Here is a 17,947-nt window from a genome sequence, read left to right on the forward strand (position 1 = left end):
ACTGAACTGACACCGTTACAATCCTAATTGGTCTCATCCGAAGCATGATTTGTTGTCACTGGCCAGGTCACCAGAAGGTCGGCCCAGTTCTTGCTTTCTTCTGGATTTTGTGCACTCTCAAAGCGTGTGCACTTGTTTTTGTAGCTTTGGTGACACAGGATTTTCTTTTTCCCTTTGATTAAAAAAATTTTTATAAGTAGCAACTTACAGAAGAATGTAACTTAGGCAAGAGAGGGAGAAAAAGAGAGAGAGAGACTTCTTTGGAAGGCAGCCAAGGCCTTGCCTGCAAGCCAAGGACAGAAAGGGGAGTGGGCCTCTCAGGGAGGATGACGGGCCTCGGCTGTTTACTCTCTTGCTGCTTCTTTAGCTTAGCTTTCCCCTCCCCAATGCAGTTTTGCTTTTTTTAAATTTTTCTCTTGTTCACTTATCTGGAAGCTCGGCAGTGTAGGACAAACCTGAGTAGAGAGAGGGGCTACCCATATGAATGGAGGATTTTCACACAATAACTGTGGACCATGGAAGCCAGGCCAAAAAGCAAAGGTGTCAAGGCAGCACATCAGAATATAAAAAGAATGAGTTTTGGTTTTATGTTTTTTGTTTGTTTGTTTGGTTTTTTGCCTACAAGAATTTGACTTGATAAAGTTGACTTGATTGTTATGGTTCCTCCCCCATGGCCAGCTTCAGGTGATTGATAAACAGGGATTGACAGTTGCCATGTAATGGGATTATCAATTGCACAAAATATCCCAGATCCATGAGATGGTATGTAGGAAGTTTGTTCAGGCTAGAGAAGCCTTCCACCGCCTCTAAAAGTGACTGACTCCAACCCTACTCTTTAGACTTTTCATTAAAAGCGAACACTTGCATGTATGAATGTTTTGCCTGAATGCCTCTACACCATTTATGTGCAGTGCCCATGGAGATGAGAAGAGATTGTACAACCACCTGGAACTGGAGTTACAGATGGCTGTGGGCCGCCATGTGGGTACTGGGACTTGAACCCATGTCCTCTGGAAGCCTAGCCAGTGCTCTAATTCACTGAGCCATCTCTTCAGTCCTACAATGCATGTTTAACTTTCTTGTGTTAGAAAGGGGTGTTTCATAAAATACATTCCCCTCCTAAGCCTAGCTATTCACTCCATACTAAGAAATGTTTTCATAATATAGACCAGAAGTTGATGTCAACTGCCAGACCAGGAGCCAGGGTAAAAACTACAGTGGTGCTGGGCAGTGGTGGCGAACGCCTTTAATCCCAGCACTTGGGAGGCAGAGGCAGGTGGGTTTCTAAGTTCGAGGCCAGTCTGGTTTACAGAATGAGTTTCAGGGCAGCCAGGGCTACACAGAGAAACCCTGGCTCGAAAAACAAAAAACAAACAAACAAAAGCTAGAGTGCCAATTTGGAAGCTAGAAAACTCAACAGTCTTGCTTTTGTTACTTACTGAATGATCTTTGCAGGTAGATAACCTAACTTCTGTGCATATATTTTATTTTCAAACTTAGAAAAACCACTTTTAGTTAGGTGTACTGAGATGTAAATACAGTTAAAAACAAAAAAACAAAAAACAAAACAAAAGCAGGTTCAGGTCATTACCAGTGACTAATTTTTGTTTTTGAGATAGGCTCTCACTATGCAGCCCTGGCTAGCCTGGAACTCACTATTTAGAACAGGCTGGCCTTGAACTCATTGAGATGCTCCTGCCTCTGCTTCCAGAGCTCTGAAATCAGAGACCAGGGACCAATTTGAGAGTGTGCTAAACCTTAAGGAAAAATAAAAGTCTAGAGACTGAGGACTGTGACAGCAAAGGGGGGGGGGTTAAGAGTGGCATCCCTGCCAGCCTTAGCCCTTCTGGCTGATATAAAAGAACTTCTCAAGGAGGACAGAGGACAGCTATGTAACTGGAAAATCAGTATTTGTTTTGGATGAGTTCTTTTCCTTCTAATACAAAATCCCATTTCTCCAAGCTCTGCTTCCCCGCCCAGTCTGCAAACAAGGAGTCAGGTTTCTCTCTCTGCCGAAGGGGCCACCCAAAGCCAAGCTAGACCTGGGGCCCCGCTAGGGGCTTAATCCCGGCTAGTCCCGTCCTACTGACACATCGGCTCGCCCAGGGCGTGGCTTCCGGTAGCGAAGGCACGCTTTCCGGTAGGTCCTTTGCCTTCCGGGGCGGGACTTCCTGTCCTAAAGGAGCCCGGCTGCCAAAGTGATTGGAGTGTGGATTTCGCGGGCCCCTGGGCTCCCGAGGCCCAATGCTTTTTGGAAAAGGGGTCAGAGAGATCGTTCTTTTTAGCTGATGGTTACTTTTTACATTGCGCGACGCCTCCATTTGCACAAAAGCTCTGGGCTTTTGTTGCCCACCTGAGGCTCTTCCGCTTCCCTTTTCCCCAGGCTCCGCCCCCAGCGTCCCGTGGCTATGACGACCGCTCGGCGGGATTCAGTAGTGTGGAAGCTGGCGGGACTTTTGCGGGAGTCGGGTGAGTGGACTTCTGGCTTATTTGGTTGGGAGTCCTGGGTGTGTTCGATACTGTCCAGAAACGCCGGGAATCACCGAGTCATTGCCGGCGGGGTCACGAGGTGCCGGCGTCTTCTCTTCTGGGTGTGTTCCTTGTGACGCGTTGTTTACAGTCATGCCTTTGACAGTCTAAACTCTATCCATCTCTCATAGCACTTAACTCTCCAGAGAGAAGGGATCATTAATAGATTAAACACTTGCAGACAAGAACATAATCACTTGTACCGAAAGCCAAGTATAAGCACCTTAGACACCAGAGATTTGGAGTGAGACCCACATAGGTTAGTCCCAACCCTCAATCAGACTTGGATAAGTTTTTAGACCCTCAGTATTCTTCGAAGTTAGGTTAGCATAGGGATTGTATTGAACGCAAAAGATAGCGGGATTTTAGTTAGCTTATTTAGTGCAGTGCATGCATGCATAATAAGTGTTCAAAAGATAGTGTTACTATAGTTGCTTCCCCCGTGCCTGGGCATGGCAAAGATCACTATGTTGTTTGTTATGTGGTTGCCATCATCAGCTAAATGATCACAATCATGATTCTTTGAGAGCTGGGGATATATTTCAGTAGCAGAGCATATGTTTAGCATGTACAAAACTTTAACTTATAATTCCTAGCATCCTCCCCACACACACAGAAAGGAGAGATTCTTCTTTGAGCCTCGGCTTTCCTATCTGTAAGGTGGGGTTAATGGATGTCTTTAGGAGATAAGGATGAGATCTAGATGAAGCAGCAGTCATTTGGCATGTGTGACTTCGATGGCATTAGTGCTCCATATCTATACACTCCCACCATGGCATCCTTGGAGTCTCTTGATGGCAATTCGCTTTCTGGTTTGCGTTAATAATTACTCCCATGCTGTGCCTTTTCTAGACTTCCAAGGGACACCTTGAATTATGTGTGTGTCTATACTCACTGTCTAGTACATAGAAAAAATCTCTTTGTAAGGCTGTAAGATTTATTATTCAGCAAAGATCTGACTTGGCTCCCAGGCCCGGAATCGTAGAGTTCATGAATATGATTGTGGGGATGGAATCGCGTTGTGTCTTGATTATGGTGGTGGTTGTCATAATCTACACTAACAGAATAGAACTGACACTATAACTAGTATATCAACACCTAATTTTCTGGTTTTGATAATTGTACTATAATTCTGTAAGTTTATTTGGGGAAGCTGAGTGGAGGGTGTAGGAGATCTCTGCTATTTCTTGGTATCCCAAGCCAGCCTTGAAATTATGATCTTTCTGCTTTAGTGACTCATCCTATGGAATTATATATAGGCATATGATGTTCCTCCACCTGACTTCTGCAATATTCTTTGATTTCTTGATTTTTCTCCCCCCATCCCCCTGAGACAGGGCCTCACTTTGTTGTACTGATCTGGAATTCACAGAGATTCACCTGCCTCTGTCTCCCACATTCTGTGATTAAAGGTGTGCACCACCATGCCTGGTTTCAGAATATATTAAAAAATATTTCCACAGTTATTATAACTGTACTTTCCTGATAGAGTGATAAGTGGGGAATATATCTGAAAGACGACCTCGCGGGCCTGATAGTCTTATTAGGTACAACAGCTTTATAGACTCGCTGTAATGGACAACGACATGCATTTCGATGTTGTTTGAGAATTTCTACAAATGTGCATGTCATTCTTGCAACCAGAAAAAGACAGAAAGAACAAATACTCTCAGCCTTTGTGTAAAGTGGGTGGTTGCAGTGTGGAAGCGCAGGGGTGTTATTTCTTTAAATATTTTTATTTTGTGTGTGGAAAGCATCTTTGTGTCAAGGCCAGAGGACAGCCAGGGGCCTCATGTTTCAGAAGCTGTCTACCTTGTTCTCTGAGAAGGGGCTTGCTGATTAAGTCGGCTGGCTAACCAGTGAGCCTCAGGGATCTTTCTGTGTCTGCCTCGTCAGTTCCCACCACTATGTGGGCAGTGGAGGTCAGATTCAGATTCGCCAGCTTTTTCAGCAAGTCCTTTATTGAGTCATCTGCACAGCCCCCAGAGGTATTGCTTTGCGAAGGCTTGCTGGGTAAAGTTGATCTCCACCTTGGCAGTAGAAAGGGATGTATCAGGATGAGAGAGAGCTGTGAGCCAAGTGGGCTATGTTTTCAACTCTGTAAGTAGCCTAGGCTACTTTCTACAGAGTAGAAAGCAAAAGCATTTGGAAAAGTCTCTGGGAGACTTGTAGTAAAACAAATTTCTGGTATCAGGCTGAAAGGCTAGGAGTTTTGTTCAGTTGCTTGTTTAAATGAGGGAACTGTAGAAGATGTAGAAGATGTTTGAGCTGGGGAGGAGGTAGACAGTTTGATCTCTCAGTGGAATATATCAAGTACAGAGGAGAGTGGGTGCATTTCGGGGGCCCAGAAGGAAAGACCTTTCATTTTGTCCTTGTCTCCGTTTGCCCTTCTTCCTGCAGGCGATGCGGTTCTCTCTGGCTGTAGCACACTGAGCCTGCTGACAGCCACATTGCACCAGCTGAACAGAGTGTTTGAACTGTACCTGGGGCCATGGGGCCCAGGCCAGACAGGCTTTGTGGCTCTTCCCTCCCACCCTGCAGACTCACCCATCATCCTCCAGCTTCAGTTCCTCTTCGATGTGCTGCAGAAAACACTGTCACTCAAGGTCCCAGGAGGAGCATGGGGACAGGATGCGCAGAGAGCCCTAGGGAGTGATGAAGGCAGGGGTTGGGATGGGGTGTGAGAGGGCTCTGAGGCTGGGAGCCAGATGATGTCAGTGATGCCTGCTGATGCTTATGCTGAGGAAGTGGCACAGAAGCAGGGGAGGCTGCCCTGCCTTGCTAACCTGAATGTTCCTTTTTCAGCTGATCCACATTCCTGGTGTTGGCCTTCCAGGGCCTATCAAGATTTTCCCCTTCAAGTCCCTACGGCAGCTGGAGGTGAGGGAGTGTTAGAAGGTATAGGTGGGCAGAAACTGTTTCGAAGGAGCCTCTTGGGCTGAGGACAGAGAGATGGCCTCTTTTGGTGGGAGGTCATGTCTGAATGTCCCATTGCTCCTCAGTGATCTTTTCCATTAAAACTTCCTTACCTGTAGCTGGGCTTTGGATGGTTTCCCTCCTCCCCATCAGAAGTTAGGGATGAGGCCTTTGCCATCTTTGAAGCTTTGCTTGCCTTCCTCCTTTTCTTAGCTTCGAGGAGTCCCTATCCACAGCCTGTGTGGCCTCCGTGGCATCTACTCACAGCTGGAGTCCCTGGTTTGCAACAGAAGCATCCAGGCACTGGAGGTAAGGAGGCTGAGCGCTGGCCCTGATGTCTTGTCCTGATAGATTGAGAAGACCAAGCTTCATGTGCTCCCCTCCTCTGTCCTGTGTGACACCACAGCCCTCTACACCTGTCTGTGTGTTTACAGTCACACCAAACTGTATATCGGCTAGTGTCTGTTTTTCTATGGTCTGCATATGGTCCCCGTAGTCTGCTCTTTAGGGTGTGGAGTCTCCAGGTAGAGCCTGGTCTATATGAGTGGGGGACTGGAAGATAGAGCATGCATGGGGAGAAGGCAGAGAGTGACATGTAGTTATGCCTGTTCCCTATTCAGGAGCTCTTGTCAGCCTGCGGTGGGGATCTCTGCTCTGCCCTCCCCTGGCTAGCCTTGCTTTCTGCCGACTTCAGCTACAATGCGCTCAGCAGTTTAGACAACTCCCTGGTGAGTGTCCCCCAAGGGAAGGTGCCTTTGGGGTGAGAAGAAGGGTCCTTTGGAGGGAATGCCATCTGTCTGTCAGATACCCTTGTGTGAAGAACCTTTCTGTGCTTGCTTTGTCAATCTCCTTCAGCGTCTCCTGTCGGCTCTCCGCTTCCTCAACCTGAGCCACAATCATCTCCAGGACTGCAAAGGCTTCCTGATGGTAAGACCGAACTGCCTGATTGCTGATGGACTTGGCCCTTAGATGGCTCCACTCTCACTCACTCTCAGATTAGCTTGTGCTCCACATGGCTCTTGGGCCTAGGTGGAGGCACATCTGCGAGCTGGTACTGTGTGTGGGTTTCTCCTCTAGCACACAACAAGGTTTGGAATATCTGGATGAATTGGGGGAGTTAGTTAGTTTCTTTTTTTTTTTTTTTTTTTAAAGATTTATTTATTTATTATATGTAAGTACACTGTAGCTGTCTTCAGACACTCCAGAAGAGGGAGTCAGATCTTGTTGCAGATGGTTGTGAGCCACCATGTGGTTGCTGGGATTTGAACTCTGGACCTTCAGAAGAGCAGTCGGGTGCTCTTACCCACTGAGCCATCTCACCAGCCCCGTTAGTTAGTTTCTTGCTTCATTCACCTGTCAGGTATACATCATAGCAGTACCTGTGAAGAGTACCTATGTCACTTAGCCTAGTGTGTGGCCCAGAAGTGATAGATTCCATGATGGTGACAAGCCCTTTGCCTGTGGCCTTTCTGTCCTCCATTAAAGATAAATGGGGCTGAGTACTTGTTAAAGTGGAGGGAACTTTCTTCAGTGAGGAGTCACATCCTAGACTGAGGAGGATTCAAAGTGCAGTGACTGGAGAGTGAAGGAGTGGCAATGGCTTGGGTGTCATCAGCACTCAGGGAACTGGGAATTCTCAAGTCAGGAAGGGGCGCTGGGTCCACACTGAAGTGCATGGGTTTTCTCATTGACTGTACTGACTGGCTAGGTAGGTCCCCCTTGTCCCTCAGAGGCTGGGAGACAGACCCCTTGGCCCAAACAGAGGATCTCCTTGGTGGTGCTGAGTGTTCCTCAGAGCCTTGTCTTTTTCCAGGTGGGAACTTAAAGACTGGAGTTACCATCTAGGGGTGTAGCCTGCGACTGTTAGGGATGTGCTAGTGTTTGCTCAGGTCTTTCAGTGCAGGATGGAGGAAGTCATCTGTGTTGACATTGCAGTTTCTGTAGGCCAATGTGGATTTGAGAGGATAGCACAGAGGGCCCTGCCTAGAGCTTTGTTGAGTTGAGAACCTTTGTCCCCTCACCCACTGCCAGGATTTATGTGAGCTGCACCATTTGGACATCTCCTATAACCACCTGCGCTTGGTGCCAAGAGTGGGACCATCAGGGGCTGCGCTGGGGACTTTGATACTGAGGGCCAATGAGCTCCGAAGCCTTCAGGGTGAGTAGGGAGTGTATTGGGGTGGCTCAGGTTGGCCTGGCCGTCTAGAGCCTCATAAAGACTTAGAGATAGGGCTGTGGTGAACGATTTCTCCTTCTGCCTCTGTCCTGGGCACACAGAATACCATATCCCTTACCTACACCATGTCCTCACAAGGCCTTTTCCTTCTCTCCTCTGCCATAGGCCTGGAGCAGCTAAAGAACCTGCGGCATCTCGATGTGGCCTATAACCTTCTAGAAGGACACACAGAGCTCGCACCATTATGGCTGCTGGCTGAGCTCCGTAAGGTGAGCCACGAGTGCTTAATGGGTCTGGAGCCACCTTCAGATCTGGCTCTCCTTGTGCCTTTACATAGGGGGCATCCAATGCCTACGAGGTCTCCTTTCTGCCCTCAGCTCTATCTGGAAGGTAACCCTTTGTGGTTCCACCCTGCACACCGTGCAACCACCGCTCAGTACTTGTCACCACGGGCCAGAGATGCTGCTCATGACGTGAGTGATTATCCTGTGTCTGTCCCTGAGTGAGAGGCCAAAGTCCCAGTCACTCTATGGTGCTGTGAGTTCTTGAAGTCGCTAGTGATGGGCTCCATCTCCAGCCTGTCCTCTCCTTTGTCTTGCACAGTTCCTGCTTGATGGCAAGGTTTTGTCCCTGAAGGATCTTCAGGTCAGTCGAGTGGGGGTGGGATGACATGAAGGGAGGACAGGGTAGGAAAGTCTTTTGGTCAGTGGAAGCTAGGGTCCTCCTCTTGGTTAGCTCCATCATGCAGACCCCTTCCTGTCATCACACAGCAAACTTCAGACTCTTCAGGGCTTGGTCCTGTGATCCAACCTCTGTCCTGGCCAGTGGGGAGTACCACTGAAACCTCAGGTGGCCCTGAGTTGAGTGATAGCCTCTCCTCAGGGGGCATTGTGACCCAGGCCCCGCTTCGTAAGGTTAAGGTGAGTGGCTTCTGCTGGTTTGTACCTGGGCTTGTGTGGTCTCTTTATGGCACTGTGGGTAACTCAGTAGACTAGCAACAGCAAGGCCTTGTCCTTGTTAGGACTTGGCATTTTTTGGTAAGTCAGGTAAGTGGCCATGGATGGCCAGGCTGGCTTTTGTAGATCTCCATCTCTATCCAAACCAGAGCCGAGTCCGTGTGAGGCGGGCTAGCATCTCTGAGCCCAGTGACACAGACCCAGAGCTCCGAACTCTGGACCCCTCCCCAGCTGGTAAGTTGACCCTCCCTGCTCACTCCCTTCCCACCTCCTTCCAGACCTCTCTAATCTCGATGTTGCCTTACATGTTGGCATCGGAGGAGAAACTTGATTTTGGGGTGGTGTGGATTATTGCGGAGGGCCCCTCGGTCTGTTGTCCTTTTAGTTTAGCCCAAAGAGAGATCTGCTTCCAGGCAGCGTTCTCCTAAGGAACATGGATTTTAAAGGGTGCTAAAGATTCTGTAGTAAAGAGATTTATGGCTACAACCATTTGGGGAGCACAGGCTGCAGCAATGTGAAGCAGGTTTCTTCCTACAGCTCGTCTCAGACCTGAGATGTGTGGCCATGGTTGGGAAGCTCCACACGTTTTGTTTTGTGTGTGGTCCAGGATGGCTTGTGGGCACAGTATTCCATAGGACGCTCCTGAGGACATTCTGTGGAGGGGAGGCCTATTGAAGAGGAGCCAGAGAAAGAGGCTGGGGTCAGCCAGGGTCTGGGTGTGGCCTCAGCTCTACATCCTCCTCCATCTCAGGGTGGTTTGTGCAACAACACCGGGAACTTGAGCTGCTGGCCAGCTTCCGGGAGCGGTTTGGCTGTGACTGGCTGCAGTACAGGAGCCACCTGGAGACCATGGGGAGCCCCCCTCTTAGCACCACCAAGACTCTTGCCCTTAGCAACCCTCCTCTGGATGTCCAGAACCTGGAGACTGTATGTAGCCCTCCAGCCATAGGGGATGACACTAAGGAATCACCAGAGAAGGTGTCAGAGGAAGGCAGAGTGGAGCCAGAGCCCCAGGAAGAAGAGAGGGAAGAACAGGATAAAGAAGAGGGACCGAGAGAGGACCTGGAGGAGGAGGAGGAGGAGGAGGAGGAGCAGAAGGCAGTGGAAGGTGAGAGGCCTGTGACCGTAGGGCTTTAGGGACATGGGTGTCGATTGGGATGTTAGAGGGACTGCAGAGAGGCCAGGCTGGGTAGGACACTCACTCCCTGAGGCCCTGAACCCTTTGTTCACTCCAGTTCTCTCTTGGTCTCTCTGCAGCCGAGCTCTGTCGCCCCATGTTGGTGTGTCCCTTGCAGGGACTTGGGGGTGTGCAAGGCAAGGAGTGCTTTCTCCGGGTCACTTCCTCCCACTTGTTTGAAGTGGAACTCCAAGCAGCTCGGACTCTGGAGCGGCTGGAGCTACAGAGTCTGGTGGCAGCTGAGCTAGAGTCCGAGACTGAAACCCAAGGAGAACCAGTGTCTGAGGTGAGTTGTGGGGTCAGGTGCTTGGGAAGGGGTTCTCGGCTTTTCCGGAGTCATCGTTGGGAACCTGCTGGCTCTTGTGTGCCATGCATTGGGCCTGGGTATTTTCCATCTTCTCTCATGAGAACTCCATGTCAAGGAGGGGTGTGTGCAGGGCAGTTGTGTGTGACTAGGGAGGGTGCTAAAGGATGTACTCTAGGCAAGGGCTTCGTGTCAGCACCAGCATTGTGGGGTCCAGAGTTCCTGTTTTTCTCCGAGCTCCGTGTAGCCCAGACCCCTTTTCCTCTGCCCACTGCTGTGTTCTCCTTTCTTCCTGCACAGGGCTCAGGTCCATCCCCCGGGGCTCCAGTTCTTGTCCTTCGCTTTTCGTACATTTGTCCCGACCGGCAGCTACGTCGATATGCTGTGCTGGAGCCGGAGGCCCGTGAAGCCGTCCAGGTGATGGAGGCCAGAGGCAGGCGGGGAGGCTGGAGGGAGCAGGTCCAGGCTGGAGGGTCAGAGGTTGGCCAGGTGGGTCCACCTGTGCCCAGCTAGCTGCCTTCTGGCCCACCTCCCTCAGGAGCTGCTTGCAGTACTGACCCCATTCACCAGTGTGAAAGAACAGCAGCCTGGGGCAAACAAGGACCCACAGGGGGCCAGATTCCAGTGTCTGCGTTGTAGCTGTGAGTTCAAGCCAGAGGAGTCCAGATTGGGACTGGAGAGTGATGAAGGCTGGAAGCCTCTGTTTCAAAATACAGGTACCAGCTGTGGCCTTGGCCTCCCTGGCCACCTAGCTCTCCCACTGCAGGGAAGGTGTCTCTGAGAGGAGTGTGGAGAGGGAGCCCAGGGGAAGAAGGTCTTAGGAGAGTAGGGGCAACTGTTTGGCATAGGGAAGAAATACGACTGCCTGCTGCATTTAACAGCAGAAATGGTCCAGTAAGAGTCTGGAAGTGCTGTTCTGTGAGTGTATGTAAACCTGCTCTTCAGTTTTTCATCACTTGATGGCTTTTGGTGGTTGTGGGTAACATCTCGGGAATAACAAAGCCTACTGAGCACTTAGTGCAGCGCCGGGTTACCATGTGCCTGCCCTCTGTTAGGTGAGCTGCTTTGCTGGTTGGCACAAGTTCCTTCCTTGACTGACCTTGTAAGCACTTGGTAGGATGCGGCACCTTATGGTCTCTCTTTGTGTTCTGATCTTGGGATTGTTCCACTATAGGCCAGTCAAACAATAGGGCTTTGGAGATGATGAAGAAGGAGGGGAGACTCTGGATAACAGCTATGTGAAATGTACAATTTTGATCAGCCATACTTCTTGGCAGCAGACATAGCAGGACCAAGTTATTTTTTTTCCAGAACAATACCCCTGTGTCATTGTCTATTGTGAGCCTGCTCTGGCAGGCCTAGTCACATAGGCAGTGGGCCATCACAGCTCTTTCTGGATCTTGGCTATCTCCATAGGTACTGTGGCTTCTGCATTGGTAGAATTTCTCTTTAAAGGTTTTGATGTTTCAAGAACAAGTCTTGGCCTCAAACTTGAATGTACCTGAAGCTGTCCTTCTCCCTCCCTCAGCCTCTTGAATGCTGGGATTACTGATGTGTGCTACCTTGCCCAGCTTTCTTGTGAGATTTAAATATGACAATAAAGCACCAAGCATAGCTCCTGGCACAAAACAAAGGTCCTTCATATATGGTAGCTACTGTTATTATCTCCAACTACATAGGTGTGGGCAGGGTGTGTAAGCTAATTTAGTTTTTTCTTTATTTGCAAAATGGGGTATGAAAAGTTTTAATGGAGCTGCCACATAATAATAACATTGATGTGGGGGCTAGCACATGCCTAGAGTGTTGTAGCCACATAGTGTCTCTCCCCTCATTGTTGATCCACATCCTTCATTCTTTACCTGCATCCACTCACCCATCCTGCCGACTCCTTGAGGTAGACGTGATTTTTCATCTTACAGATAGTAGTCAGGCTCACAGCACAGGTCCACGATTATCCATCTATAGTTAATCTGCTGATTTTGGTCTTAATTTTTGTTATTATTATGTGTGTGTTCCTGTAGCTGTGTGTGTGTGTGTGTGTGTGTGCACACGCGTGCGCGTGCACATGTGTGGAGGCCAGGGACCAACTTGAGTGTCCTCCTCAGTCACTTTCCACCAGAGTTTTTGGCATAATCTCTCACCGAACCTGGAGTGCATCAGTTTGTCTAGACTGCCTGGCCAATGAACTCTAGGGATCGGCCTCTCTCTTCCCCTGAACATTGGGAGGCTCACATACATGACACCCCACTGCTTTTACCTGGGGCCTGGGGATCTGAACTCTGATCCCCACTCTTGTGTAGGATGTACAGTGTGGATTGAACCATCTTCCTAGCTCTTGATTTTGGTTTTTCAGGAATTTCTAGTAAAGTGCTGCTATGCTTGATAAAGCCAAGGCTATGGGAGGGGACCAGAGCAGGACCTGGAAGTTAGAAGATAGGATGTATTTTTAGGAGGCTGTTGGCCATGGGCTAACTTGACTCCTGGGGATGGGGAGAGGCAAATTAGAGACTATGCTTAGATATGGGTGAGGGTGGGATGTTGCGAATGCTGGCTGTGACTGGAGCTAGAGATTGGATCTGAGGAAGCTGGATGGTGGCAGGGAGTATTGTGAACTTCATGCTTTTAGGAGGCTTACAGGGTGTCTGTCTGTCCCTCCAGAATCTCCTGTTGTATGTCCAAACTGTGGGAGTGACCACGCGGTTCTCCTAGCTGTGTCTGGGGAAGTCCCGAATAGAGAGCGGAACCAGGAAGAGCAATCAGCAGATTCTGCCTGTGACCTCGCTGACCACGGTGGCTATCCCAGCAGGCCTGATGGCATCCCACCTCAGACATCCATATCCCATGGCCATAGCAGCTGGAGTCTCAGCCCATGTGAGTATGGGTGGAACAAAGTGGAAGCGTGCTTGGGGGAGGGATGGGCACCGTGTTAAGTTGGAGCTGTGGCCTCCCGGAGCTAGGTGGTGACCCCTTGATTGCTCATAGCCCCTGGATGCTCTGGTTTTCGCTCTGTGGACCACCGACTCCGACTCTTCCTGGATGTCGAGGTGTTCAGTGACTCCGAGGAGGAGTTCCAGTGCTGTATCAAGGTCTGTGCCACCCACTGACCCATGGCCCTGGGCATCGAGTCAGATGCTTGGGTTTCAGCTGCAGCAGTGGATAGTTGCTGTGTTTCATGTGGGCATGTTTATTCATCCTTGCAGTTCAGTTGTCTCCATCCAGGTAAGGATAATGGTCCTTGACCTCGAGCAGAGGCTGAGAGCAGGCACCTGTCCCTGCACCTGGCACTTGGTAAATGGGTCCTCCTGTCAGCACAGATATGTGCTGTCACTTCCTCCTGTCAGGGACACTCAGGCCCACCCAACCATGCAGCTGGCTTGCCCTTAGTCACAGAGAAGCAGGGTTATGCAGCGTGAAGCTGCTGTATCAGGACAAGGTCCTAGAGGGGCTGTTTAATCCAGCCTGTGTGGGTCCGTGCTCTAGGAGACCGAAGCTATAGATGTATAGAGGCCCAAGAGAAGGTAGCTTGTGGGAAAGATGGGACAACCAGTGTCCCGGCCTAGAGGCAGGTTCCTCGGGGGAGTCTAGGAGGCTGGGGAACGCTGCCCAGGAGCAGCCTGCTGTGTCTGCCGGGAACATGGATGGGATCTAGGGAGCACCCAGAGGATGTGAGTCAGTGGGGGAATGGTTAAGTTGCTAGGTGAGATAGTCTTGGCTGCGTGTGGAAGAGAGGTTGGAGATGGGGAGAGGATGCTGAGGAGGCCTGCTAAGAGGTGCTTGAGGTAGGTGGGAGGGCGATTGCAGGGCCACAGATAGTCAAGAGGTTCATCATGCAAGGAACCATGGTTAGAATGCAGCTTTTGGTCTGCCTACTGTCTGCTTGGCTTTATTTTCTGCTTTCTCATCAACTTTCCCTTTCCTTAGGTGCCAGTGGTGTTAGCAGGCCACACGGGGGAGTTTCCGTGCCTTGTGGTTGTGTCTAACCACATGCTTTACCTGTTGAAGGTGACAGGGGCCATCTGGTGAGTGTGCCAGGTGTAGAGCTGGGGCCATGTCACAGTCCTGCCAAACCTCATCCCGTCCTCCTCTTAATCTTGGTTCCTTTGCTCTCTCCACAGCGGGCCTCCTGCTAGCTGGCTCCAGCCCACCCTGGCCATTGCTCTGCAGGACCTGAGTGGTGTGGAGCTTGGCCTCGCAGGCCAGAGCCTTCGTCTGGAGTGGGCAGCTGGCACTGGCAGCTGTGTACTACTGCCCCGAGATGCCAGGCAGTGCCGAGCCTTCCTTGAGGAGCTCACTGGTGAGGGAGGGAGGGAGGGAGGAAAGGAAGGGACAGATAAGGGAGTTGAGCTTTCAGTCACGGCTGCTCAGTTTGATGCTCACCAGTAGATGGTCCTGGAACTTCCTGTTCTGTCAACGCTCAGTGGTAGAAGTTTCTGAGGGCCAGAGTTAATGGAGCTTAGCCAGGGTCGAGGCTGAGGTGGAGGACTGCAGAGGCCTCTGAGGGTTTCTGTCTCTGGCTGGCTTTATCCAGGTGTATTGCAGTCTCTGCCTCATACCCAGAGGAACTGTATCAGTGCCACAGAGGAGGAGGTGACCCCGCAGCATCGGCTCTGGTGAGTCAGCAGGAGGTTAGGGTTAGGTGGTGCCCAGGCCTACTCTTGACAAGACTGTAGACATAGTCCCATCCTCGTGCCCACATCTCCCCAGCTGCTCCCTTCCTACCCTGGCTGATTTTCTTCCTCTGTCTGCTGTGATCTCCACAGGCCATTGCTGGGAAAAGACCCTTCTGCAGAGGTGCCCCAGTTTTTCTACCTTCGGGCCTTCCTGGCTGAAGGTAAGGCCAAGTCTGCAGGCGCTTCCCTGGTTTCTATAGCCCATGTTGTCCTTGGCTTGCCCACTATTGCCTCTGTAGTGCCCGTGGAGTAATGCTCAGTTTCTGGCATCCAGACTCCTTGCCCTTGCAGGCATATCCACACTACAGGGTGGGTGTTTTCAGAAGGTCCTTAGAGCCTCAGCTGGCCAGAGACTATAGCTTTGGCATCCAGTCTTTCAGTGGGTGATTGGCTAGATATGTTCCACTCATCCTGTCAAGAGGCCCTGGGCCATTGCTTGGCTGGTGTGCTGGCTCCCTCAGTGTAGAACTGCAGGGCTTTGGGCTGTTAGTGGTCCCTGGAGTTTGTGGAAACATAGTGCTGATCTGTGGCCAACTCTTAAGTGTGGCTCACACCTCTTCTCCAGGGCAACACTGGGACACTAGTCCTGGGGATCTAGGTCCAGCATAGCCTTTCACTGTAGGCATCATCTTGCCTCTCTCTCTCTGCAGGCTCCTCTACCTGTCCTGTGTCCCTGTTGCTGACGTTGTCCACCCTGTACCTATTAGATGAAGACCCTGGAGGGTCCCATGCAGAGTCTCCTCTCCCAGTGGTGTCTGATGAAACCTCAGAGCAGCCTGCTTCTCTGGGGCCAGGTCCTTCCCTGCAGGTCAGGGAGCAGCAACCACTCAGCTGTCTGAGTTCTGTGCAGCTGTATCGCACAAGCCCTTTGGACCTGCGGCTGATCTTCTATGATGAGGTGTGTGTGTGTGTGTGTGTGTGTGTGTCCCAATGTGAGGCCGTGGGTTTGGATAAGCAGCAGGTTTAGAAAGCAGCAGTCAACTGTGGCAGTGTCCTGGCCTTGGAGCCCGGTACTGAAATACCTAGCTGGTGTGAGTTGGTGTGATCAGCCTACCCACACTGTATGCCAACTGGTTGACCTTCACAACTCCAACATGAGGAGGAGGTGCTGTTGTTGGTCCTGTCTTACAGATGATGAAACTAAGGCTCAGAGACATGAAACTTGTGCAGGTCACAAGGGTAGAGTCAGGAGTTGAACCTGCACAGTTCTTGGAATTGATGTTAGAACTCACGTTCCCTACAGCATGGAAGATACAGAACTGTGAACACCAGTCCTCTAGAGCCCTCAGACAGTGTGCTTTAAGGCTCAGATTTGCCCTTTAATGCAGTGTCACACAGACCTGAGGCAGGGGAGGAGGGGGAAGAGCCTTTAAAAGCCCAGGGTGTGGTGTCTTTTCCTAAGACTTTGGACTCTTGGTATGTCTCTCCCTGTGTTTCCCTTGCCTGCTGCTCAATCTACCAGGTGTCTCGACTGGAGAGTTTCTGGGCCCTTCATGTTGTGTGTGGGGAGCAGCTGACAGCCCTGCTGGCCTGGATTCGGGAGCCCTGGGAAGAGCTGTTCTCCATTGGACTCCGGACAGTAACCCAGGAGGCTCTGGACCTGGACCGATGAGGCCTCTTCACTGACTTTGCTGACTCCCCCTGGAGTTGCACTGCCGATGCGATGCCCTTTTTCCTAGTCTCTAGGTCTGGCTGCTTGCCTGGCTGCTGTTGGCCATTGGCTTGGGAAGCTCTAATGACCACAGCTTAAGAGAAGGACAAGAGAATCCATCTGGCCCTTGGGTGACCTGCCTAATAGAGCAGGCTAAGTGGTCAGTGCAAACATTTCTCCAGCACTTACTCTCAGGTATCAATAAAGTTGTTGCCAGGTGTCATGGGTAGTATGTAGAAATGTCTCCCATCAAGCCTGCCATCCCCTAATCTCTTCCCAGAAGCAACCTTGTTTGCACTGAGACCTGTCTCCAGCCCTGCTCTAGCAACGTAGGATTACTGACCCTGATGTACCCAGTCCCCAAGCAGGTTGCGACCTATCCAGTGGCCTTGCATGGGATCACTGCCATTCAAATAGTTGGGTCCCTTAAGATTTTTCATTATTCTTTTTGAGACAGGGTCTCACTGTGTAACCTTGACTAGCCTGGAACTTTCTGTGTAGACCAGGCTGGCCTTGAACTCGTGGAGACCTGCCTACCTCTGCCTTCTAAGTGTTGAGATTAATGGCGTGAGCCACCAGTTGTGAAAAAGTTGTGAACTTCCCCTCTTCCCAAAGTTTACATTTTATGTAAAGACCTGCAATAAAAAGTGAGATTCTGTCATTGCTGGCTCTGGATGTCACCTTGAGCGAAGCACTGTACCTGTCCAGAAATTTCAATGCATATACACGCACATGTGCATATCCCACCCACACCCCCCACACCCCCAAAAGAGCAGTTCAGCTATCAGTGGATGATGATTCTCGGGGTTAGTTTCTCCCAGGCGACGCCCTGTCTGGTCTGCTGGGAGGGTGAGGGGGAAATGCTAAGTCTTAGGACTGGCTGGCCAATGGGAAGTGCCCTTGGAATAGCTGTCCTCTGGTACTGCCTGCAGGGGACCCAGACAGGCCTGTTCAGAGGCTCTCAAAGTAATCTCACCTACTTCTGTTTTGTTCAATGCTGCCCTGAATTTTTAATTGAAGTAAATTAAAACTTCCCCAAAGTATTAGTCCACTTTCTCAGTGGTTTGCACGACACTGTCCCATCTGTGACGCCGAGCTGTCTGAAAGCAGAAAACTGAAGAAAACCTGTTCAGCCTCTGGCCCAAATCTACCCTTTTGCACAGATCTCTTAGCAACGGCAACAGCAGAAACAGGTCACAGTGCAGATAGGACAGAAGAATCTTGCCATTTAGGCTGCAGCGCACAGAGGTGTGAACCTTCGGAGTCCAGGCATCTTCCAAGTCTTTGTGCTTCTAGTTTCAGAAACATCTTTGTTTAGCAGTGACAGTCCTTGGCAGCATTGTGAAGAGGTGTTCGTTTTGTGCCCCAGAAGACATTATCAGGACTGAGGCCATTACCACTTAGGGAGGTGACTATCGCATAGGTGTCAGGAGGCTCTTACCTCACATGCTCTGGGCTGTCCCCAGAGATCAATTGGTCCATTCAGTCTGCTCTCCCCATCCCTCCCCCCAGCCCAGCAAGTACTTATTGATTGGCCTCTGTCTGGCTCTAGGCTGTCACGAGGAACA

General features: G+C 50.5%; 1 protein-coding gene across 3 annotated transcripts; it reads left to right on the plus strand.

Annotated features, from left to right (window-relative positions):
- The first annotated feature begins 2,176 nt into the window (after nt 1-2,176).
- Stk11ip (serine/threonine kinase 11 interacting protein) lies at nt 2,177-17,108 on the plus strand. Of its 3 annotated transcripts, XM_085838530.1 has the most exons (26): nt 2,177-2,262; nt 2,384-2,469; nt 3,867-3,941; nt 4,930-5,135; nt 5,335-5,409; nt 5,659-5,754; nt 6,066-6,173; nt 6,301-6,372; nt 7,477-7,603; nt 7,787-7,890; nt 7,999-8,094; nt 8,225-8,266; nt 8,392-8,541; nt 8,727-8,811; nt 9,329-9,685; nt 9,835-10,040; nt 10,359-10,475; nt 10,597-10,774; nt 12,717-12,929; nt 13,041-13,144; nt 13,980-14,077; nt 14,174-14,352; nt 14,587-14,668; nt 14,819-14,889; nt 15,379-15,626; nt 16,191-17,108. In XM_085838530.1, the coding sequence occupies exons 2-26, from the start codon at nt 2,409-2,411 to the stop codon at nt 16,338-16,340; spliced, it is 3,300 nt and encodes a 1,099-aa protein (XP_085694656.1). In that variant the 5' UTR covers nt 2,177-2,262; nt 2,384-2,408; the 3' UTR covers nt 16,341-17,108. The 3 variants fall into 3 exon arrangements, with proteins under 3 accessions (XP_085694656.1, XP_021011787.1, XP_085694664.1); XM_021156128.2 differs by lacking the exon at nt 3,867-3,941 and having other exon boundaries at nt 16,191-17,106; XM_085838538.1 differs by lacking the exons at nt 2,177-2,262; nt 2,384-2,469; nt 3,867-3,941 and having other exon boundaries at nt 5,083-5,190; nt 16,191-17,107.
- Nucleotides 17,109-17,947: the final 839 nt, after the last annotated feature.

Source organism: Mus caroli, unplaced genomic scaffold (assembly GCF_978045245.1).
Source record: "Mus caroli unplaced genomic scaffold, Mus_caroli_1 scaffold_1, whole genome shotgun sequence".
Lineage (NCBI taxonomy): Eukaryota > Metazoa > Chordata > Mammalia > Rodentia > Muridae > Mus > Mus caroli.